Source organism: Pongo pygmaeus, chromosome 5 (assembly GCF_028885625.2).
Source record: "Pongo pygmaeus isolate AG05252 chromosome 5, NHGRI_mPonPyg2-v2.0_pri, whole genome shotgun sequence".
Taxonomy (NCBI): domain Eukaryota; kingdom Metazoa; phylum Chordata; class Mammalia; order Primates; family Hominidae; genus Pongo; species Pongo pygmaeus.
Genome location: NC_072378.2, coordinates 31,112,617 through 31,120,922, shown reverse-complemented (window position 1 = coordinate 31,120,922; position 8,306 = coordinate 31,112,617). Strand labels below are relative to the sequence as shown.

Here is an 8,306-nt window from a genome sequence, read left to right as displayed (position 1 = left end):
ACCCCAGGGTGGAGGTCCTTGTGTATAGAGAAGCAGGGCTGGGGAGGCTGGCAACCAGGGATGAGCTGTGAGCCAGGACACCTGGGCCAAGACGGGGCAGGGAGGTCAAGGAAAGGAGCCAGGGCGGGAGACACCCAGCTTCCTCTGGGACATTCATTCAAGTGGCACCTGTTGCCACAGACCGCATTAGGAATGAGGGTGCAATGTGGAGGTTTATTGTCTCCACAACCACTAGCCCAGCCTGTTTCTGCTGTCCCCCGCCCCACTACCAGGATAAAGGGCTGGCTGTCTTGGGGCTGAGGGAGATCGGGTGCTGAGCAGGATGCAGGGCCGCGTGGCAGGGAGCTGCGCTCCTCTGGGCCTGCTCCTGGTCTGTCTTCATCTCCCAGGTATGGAGGCCATGATGCCCTTGGGCAGGAGGGACTGGAGGTCCCCCAGGAAACAGGAATTAAGGAAAGGGGTAAAGGCAGGAGGGTACACACTTAGGTCCCTGAGGGAAAAGGAAGAATAGGCATAGGGGAAGCAAAGGGAAATGGGGAATCGGGGAAGGGAGACCATTGGTTGCTTTATCTTCCCTTTCCCTCAGGCCTCTTTGCCCGGAGCATCGGTGTTGTGGAGGGGAAAGTTTCCCAAAATTTGGGGACCAACTTGCCTCAGCTCGGACAACCTTCCTCGACTGGCCCCTCTAACTCTGAACATCCTCAGCCCGCTCTGGACCCTAGGTCTAATGATTTGGCAAGGGTTCCTCTGAAGCTCAGCGTGCCTCCATCAGATGGCTTCCCACCTGCAGGAGGTTCTGCAGTGCAGAGGTGGCCTCCATCCAGGGGGCTGCCTGCCGTGGATTCCTGGCCCCCTGAGGATCCTTGGCAGATGATGGCTGCTGCGGCTGAGGACCGCCTGGGGGAGGCGCTGCCTGAAGAACTCTCTTACCTCTCCAGTGCTGCGGCCCCCGCTCTGGGCAGTAGCCCTTTGCCTGGGGAGTCTTCTCCCGATGCCACAGGCCTCTCACTCGAGGCTTCACTCCTCCACCAGGACTCGGAGTCCAGACGACCGCCCCATTCTAATCCACTGGGAGCCAGGGGAAAAATCCTTTCCCAACGCCCTCCCTGGTCTCTCATCCACAGGGTTCTGCCTGATCACCCCTGGGGGACCCTGAATCCCAGTGTGTCCTGGGGAGGTGGAGGCCCTGGGACTGGTTGGGGAACGAGGCCCATGCCACGCCCTGAGGGAATCTGGGGTATCAATAATCAACCCCCAGGTACCAGCTGGGGAAATATTAATCGATATCCAGGAGGCAGCTGGGGGAATATTAATCGGTATCCAGGAGGCAGCTGGGGGAATATTCATCTATACCCAGGTATCAATAACCCATTTCCTCCTGGAGTTCTCCGCCCTCCTGGCTCTTCTTGGAACATCCCAGCTGGCTTCCCTAATCCTCCAAGCCCTGGGTTGCAGTGGGGCTAGAGCACGATAGAGGGAAACCCAACATTGGGAGTTAGAGTCCTGCTCCCACCCCTTGCTGTGTGGGCTCAATCCAGGCCCTGTCAGCATGTTTCCAGCACTATCCCCACTTTTCAGTGCCTCCCCTGCTCATCTCCAATAAAATAAAAGCACTTATGGAATTTGCTTCTCCTTGGTGTCTTTGTTTCTGGGCATAAGCTGAAGTGAGTCTGTTCATTCCTGTTTTCTAGCCATCCCCACGGCCCTCTAGGGTCCCCTGCAGACGCTCTCTTGCTATCCCCATCCTTCATAAAGGATCAATGCCCAAGTGCTTGAGGGTGGAGCCTCAGTCTCACCCTGGCCAGGTGGGAGAGCTGTTCCAGAATTGTGCTGGAATCTGAAAGGGGGAGGAGGGACAGGAGGACTAATTGAGATGGCACCTGCAGCAGGGGGTAAGGATGAGGTCCCAGAAGGCGGCTCCAGGGCCAGGTGGACAGGATTCCTTGCAATTCACAGAAACAGGAAGCCAAAAGTCACAATGTCTATGCTTCACTTGTCTTTTCTTCCCCGGAAAGTCAAGCTTCTTGGAAGTGGAGGATACATTGATCTCCTCCCTTACATGCATCATTTAGCACATTGTGTCCCAGAAAACCACAGACTTTGAACATTTGCTGAGTAAATAGCAGACCTCGATAAAGGAAAAGAGAAAAGGGAGAAAGGAAAGGGAGAAAAAAACCTTGAAGCCAACAGTCCCACCTGGGGTGGCATTTGATGCTTTCATTCCCAAGCGATGACACAGTCTCAGCCTTTGGTCACAGTATTGTCTCTCCTGCTCTCCCTTTGGTTTTCCCAGGAGCTCAGCATCCTCACACAAGAGTTGGAGTGAGGGCTGCGAAGGGTCAGGCTACAAAAGCACAGAAGAATCAGCAGGTGTGGGTTGGAGGTGATTTGGTTCTGGATTCTCTCTTCCCTGTGCCGTGCCTGCAATGGTCCAGGTGTATGTACTCTCCATCCAGCCAGGTCCCTGGGAGCTGGGGAGCTTGTGGGAGGGGAGAAAGGAGTAGGAAAAACACCAGAACTCAAGGGATAGGGAGCTGCCTGCCTGCCTGCCTGCCTGAGTAGGAGAGGGGTATTTCTGGAGAAGATGCCCGGTCCCAGCGTCTGCCATAAGGCTCCATCCTACACTGAGAAGTCCTTCCTGGAACACTTTCCTCAGAGCCCACCCTCCCCATCACCAAGCACACTCCCTTCTTCATCACCTCAACCTCTTCACCTGATTCTTCTCCCAGCTTGGACTCTCTTGGTTTCTCCCTGCCCTAGGACAAGGGGTTCCATGCTTGTTTTCAGCACCTGCCTCTTCCACCAGCCCAGGTCATTCTCTCAAGCCTGGAGTCTCACTTCTCTCTGTCCCTCCTCCTGTTGGCCTCTTCTCCATAGTCATTCCTATTCGCACGTTTAAATTTGGTATCAACAGTCCCCTGCTCTGTTCCCCAGACTCGCTAGAGCATAAGCACCATGAGGACAGGGGTTTTGTCTCTTTAGTTCACTGCTGCATCCCCAGCACCAAGAACAGGGTCTGGACCAGGGCAGGCACTCAGCAGGCACTGAAGGAATGGCTGATCCTCTCTCTTTGTCCCTTCCCCTCTCTTATCATCTCTCTTCTTCCACTCAATTCCTGAGCCATGCGGCTACACCCAGAGTCTAATCTACACTCCTGCTGTGGCCCTCTTAGAGCCTCACTGACATTTTTCAACAACCTCATGAAGCCCTTCTCAGCATTAAAATGCTCAGTGTGTTTCATCGTTTAACCTTCATTATTCTCTGTGAGGAAGGTATTATAAGATTTTTGTGGCCAGGCACGGTGGCTCACACCTGTAATCCCAGCACTTTGGGAGGACGAGGCAGGTGCATCACCTGAGGAGTTCGAGACTAGCCTAGTCCAACATGGGGAACATGGTGAAACTTTATCTCTACTAAAAATACAAAAATTAGCCAGGCATGGTGCCTGTAATGCCAGCTACTTGGGAGGCTGAGGCCGGAGAATCGCTTGAACCCGGGAGTTGGAGGTTGTAGTTAGCCGAGATCGCGCCACTGCACTCCAGCCTGGGTGACAGAGCGAGACTCCGTCTCAAAAAAAAAAAAAAAAAGATTTTTACAGATGGAGGAACTGAGATTTAGAGGGATTAAGCAACTCACACAGGGTTACAAGAGACAGAGGAGGTGACTCAAACCTCATTTTTTCATTATCTGTCCAGGGAGTGTTCAAGTACAATATGCAATTAACAGAAATAACAACAAACTTCTATTATATTTACATATAGGCCATGTCCTGGACAAGGCACTTCCACACACACCCTTCCAGCAAATCCTCACAACAACTCCATTGGGTGGGCACTGCTGGGCCCACTGCACAGGTAAGACACTGAGGCCCAGAGAGGATGGGGAGCTGAGGCTCACACATGGGCAACACTGAGCCAGGGGAGTGCAGTTCATCTGACTCTTGGTGTTGATGGCTCAGGGAAGATGGGCTGCAACAGTGGAGGGTCCTGGGGGGATGTGGCCAGTCCCCTCAGGGGGGTCTTTGTCTTAAGGTTAGTTGTTGCTTTAAGAAGTGGTGGAACTGGGCATAGTGGCTCACGTTTGTAATTTCAGCACTTTGAGAGGCAGAGGCAGGAGGATTACTTGAGCCCAGGAGTTCTAGACCATCCTGGGCAACACAGGGAGACCACATCTCTACAAATAGTAATTTAAAAATTAGCTTGTGCACTTAAAAAAAAAATTAAGAGTAGGCCGGGCATGGTGGCTCACACCTGTAATCCCAGCACTTTAGGAGGCCAAGGCAGGCCTCCCAAAGTTGAGAACAGCCTGGCCAATGTGGTGAAACCCCATCTCTACTAAAAATACAAAAATTAGCCAGGCGTGGTGTTGCATGCCTGTAGTCCCAGCTAGAGGGGAGGCTGAGGCATGAGAATTGCTTGAACCTGGGAGATGGAGGCTGCAGTGAGCCGAGACTGTGCCACTGCACTCCAGCCTGGGCAACAGAGTGAGACTCTGTCTCAAAAAAAAAAAAAAAAATCATAAGAGCAAAAATAAATTTAAAAAAATATTAGCTTGGCATGGTGTTGTGTCTGTGGTCCCAGCTACTTGGGAGGCTGAGGTGGGAGGATCACCTGAGCCTGGGGGGTCAAAACTGCAGTGAGCCATGATCATTCCACCGCACTCTAGCCTGGGTGACAGGGCAAGACTCTAAAAAAAAAAAAAGAAAGAAAGAAAGGCGGCTCACACCTGTAATCCCAGCACTTTGGGAGGCTGAGGAGGGTGGATCACCTGAGGTTAGGAGTTCAAGACCAGCCTGGTCAACATGGTGCAACCCCGTCTCTACTAAAAATAAAACATTAGCCAGGTATGGTGGTGGGCGCCTATAATCCCAGCTAGTCAGGAAGCTGAGGCAGGAGAATTGCTTGAACCCGGGAGGCAGAGGTTGCAGTGAGCCGAGATCACTCCATTGCACTCCAGCCTGGGTGACAAGAGGGAAACTCCATCTCACACACACACACACAAAAACAAAAAAACCCAAAAACCAAACAACAACAACTACAACAAAAAGAGAGGGAATGTTTTCAGTAATTTGCGATATAAGAAAGGTCTTAATGTTTGCAACAGGGACTACTGCTGGCATACTGATTTTCACATTTTTATTAGTGCTTAACTGGTGGAAGTGGTGGTTGGAGTAGCAAGAGTCATTCATTTCTCCTATCCTAGGTGGGCGCTTATCCAGAAGTTAGGAAACCGATGTTCCCTTTCTGCCACACAACTTTCTGTGCCAGGTCACCTTAGGCAAGTCATTGACCTCTGTGGACCTTCGTTTTCTCATCTGTAACATGGGATGAAAGCAGATGTCCAGCCTCCCTCACGGGGTTATTAGGAAGTTTAGGTAAGATAATGATAAGGTGCCTTAGAGACTGGAAAACCCTGAGCCATCCTAAAGGATAGATCCTAATGCAGTGCATTATCCCAGTGAGGCAGTCCTGGCAGGACCACAGGATAGTTCTTAGTCCCACAGAGGAGGGCTGGTCTGGTGCAGTGGCTGTAATTGACATCACAGTCGATCGATAAGGTTGATGTGATGCTTTTCACTGGGAGTTACACTGCAGAGAATGACTCCAAGATCAAGAGGAAGAGTTGAGTTGGCTTCTCATTTAAATATTTCATCCCGCAAACAAACCACATGCACTCAGCCATTTGTCAGTAAAAAAGACATTTTTCATTTACACACACACTGTTGGGTGATAATAATAATAGCTTCCTTTATGTATTTACCACGAACTAAATGTTACAGTATTACTTCAATTCTTACAATTATATGATGTGCCTACTCTTTTTTTTTTTTTTTTTTTTTTGTAGAGATGGAGGTCTCGCTTGTTGCCCAGATTAGTCTTGAACTCCTGGCCTCAAGTGATCCTCCTGCCTCGGCCTTCCAAATTGCTGGGATTACAGGCATGAGCCACCATGACCAGCCTAAAGTGAATTAATATTTGATTCTAGATAATCTCCAGCTAGACAAGCCCCACTGTGGAAAGGTGGTAGCAACAAGCTGTGAAATAATTTTGAGACCATTTAGTTCTTCTTGGCCTCAGGATGGCAGTTGTGACTGATGGAACAGGCGTTTTGTTTGTTTGTTTGTTTGTTTTTTTGAGACGGAGTCTCGCTCTGTTGCCAGGCTAGAGTGCAGTGGCGCGATCTTGGCTCACCGCAACCTCCGACTCCCTGATTCAAGCAATTCCCCTGTCTCAGCCTCCCGAGTAGCTGGGATTACAGGCATGCGCCACCATGCCCAGCTACTTTTTGTATTTTTTAGTAGAGACATGGTTTCACCATGTTGGCCAGGATGGTCTGATCTCCTGACCTTGTGATCCGCCCGCCTCAGCCTCCCAAAGTGCTGGGATTACAGGCGTGAGCCACCGCACCCAGCCGGAGGGTGGTTTCTTTAGCACCTCTTCCTCTGTCCCTCCTTTCTCTGAATCCTGTGCTTAAATCACTCCCTGGCAATTCAGGACCATAATCCCTCCTGCCTCACCTAGTCAAAACCCAATTCTCCTGAGTCTCTCTGTCCACTGTGACATTGTCATATGATGAATTCAGGAGAACTAACTCTGTTCATGATTAATAGGTGCAAAGATGATGAGTCTAGGAAGATAAAATCTATCTAGTATGTTAGCGGCCCCTTAAACATCTGTCATCAGCCTTCAAGCTCAGGTGCCCCTCTCTTTTCCTGGGACACCCTCTCAGTGTCTAAAGGATGTTAAGGCATTTCTACTTAATGTAATTTTGTTTCTCTTATGAATTTATTAAACAAATAGCATTTAAGCATTAAATAATATTCTTCTATTTATATACTATGTACACAACTAATACATATACATTTATGAATTTAATAATCCAAACTGATTCAAACATTAAATATTGATTTTAGACTTAAACTCATTTAAGCATTTAATTAAAATCTTGCATTTAGCTGGGCACAGTGGCTCATACCTATAATCCCAGCACTTTAGGAGGCCGAGGGGGGTGGATCACCTGAGGTCAGGAGTTCGAGACCAGCCTGACCAACATGGTGAAACCCTGTCTCTATAAAAATACAAAAATTAGCTGGGCATGGTGGCAAGTGCCTATAATCCCAGCTACTCAGGAGGCTGAGGCAGGAGAATTGCTTGAACCCAGGAGGTGGAGGTTGCAGTGAGCTGAAGCGCCATTGCACTCCTGCCTGGGCGACAAGAGCAAGACTCCATCTTAAAAAGAAAAAAAATCTTGCATTTAATATATAGGATTCTCTTAAATGTCTGAAACCCCCTAAGAAGCAAACAAATGATTTTTTTTTTTTTTTTTTTTTTTTGAGATGGAGTTTTGCTCTTGTTGCCCAGGCTGGAGTGCAATGGCACTATCTCAGCTCGCTGCAACCTCTGCCTCCCAGGTTCAAGCGATTCTCCTGCCTCAGCCTCCCAAGTAGCTGAGATTACAGACGTGCACTACCATGCCCGGCTAATTTTTTATTTTTAGTAGAGATGGGGTTTCACCATGTTGGTTAGGCTGGTTTCGAACTCCTGACCTCAGGTGATCCACCCACCTTGGCCTCCCAAACTGCTGGGATTACAGGTGTGAGCCACTGCACCCAGCCTATGAATGCAATTATTATTATTATTTTATTTTTATTTTTTGGAGGCAGAGTCTTCCTCTATCACCCAGGCTGAAGTGGAGTGGCACCATCAGGGCTCACTGCAGCCTCAACCTCCTGAGCTCAAGGAGTCCTCCCACCTCAGCCTTCTAAGTAGCTGGGACAACAGGCCTGCACCACTGCACCTGGGTAATTTTTAAATTTTTATAGAGATGGGGTCTCACTATGTTGCTCAGACTGATCTTGAACTCCTGGCCTCAAATGATCCTCCCACCTCAGCCTCCCAAAGTCCTCGGATTACAGGCATGAGCCACTGTGCCCAGCCTGGAACATTAGCTTTTAGCAACTATCTGCACACAGAAAAGCATCATCACAAGAACCAAAAATCAGGTGAGCAATCACAGTAACTGGATTTAACTTCATATCACTAAAAGAGACATTGAGGAGGGCAGGAGAGACAGTCTTGAATTGTGACGCCCCTTCCGTCCTCCCTGGCAGTGTCCCTGCAGCGTGGAAAGAGTCTTTGCATTTTGGGGAGGGAGGGCATGGGGTGGGGGGACTTTATATTGAACTCACTGCTGCACTGTCATAGCGGAGAGCAAAGTCATGCTGGGCTCAGCTGACGCCTGCACATGGAGGGGGCATCTGGACCAGCCCTAGCCAGAGGGAAATCACCTATCCCAGTGGTTGGAAC

General features: G+C 49.6%; 1 protein-coding gene across 1 annotated transcript; it reads left to right on the top strand.

The window, feature by feature from the left end:
- The first annotated feature begins 289 nt into the window (after positions 1–289).
- Positions 290–1,609, top strand: C5H6orf15 (chromosome 5 C6orf15 homolog). Its single transcript, XM_054493069.2, has 2 exons — positions 290–389; positions 587–1,609. The coding sequence occupies exons 1-2, from the start codon at positions 323–325 to the stop codon at positions 1,462–1,464; spliced, it is 945 nt and encodes a 314-aa protein (XP_054349044.2). The 5' UTR covers positions 290–322; the 3' UTR covers positions 1,465–1,609.
- The last annotated feature ends 6,697 nt before the right edge of the window (positions 1,610–8,306 follow it).

Excerpts from the sequence above, each read along its gene's own strand:
- C5H6orf15 (XM_054493069.2), top strand. The coding sequence starts at position 323 with ATGCAGGGCCGCGTGGCAGGGAGCTGCGCTCCTCTGGGCCTGCTCCTG. Across the intron at positions 390-586 it reads GGTCTGTCTTCATCTCCCAG|GCCTCTTTGCCCGGAGCATC; the intron begins GTATGGAGGCCA and ends CCTTTCCCTCAG.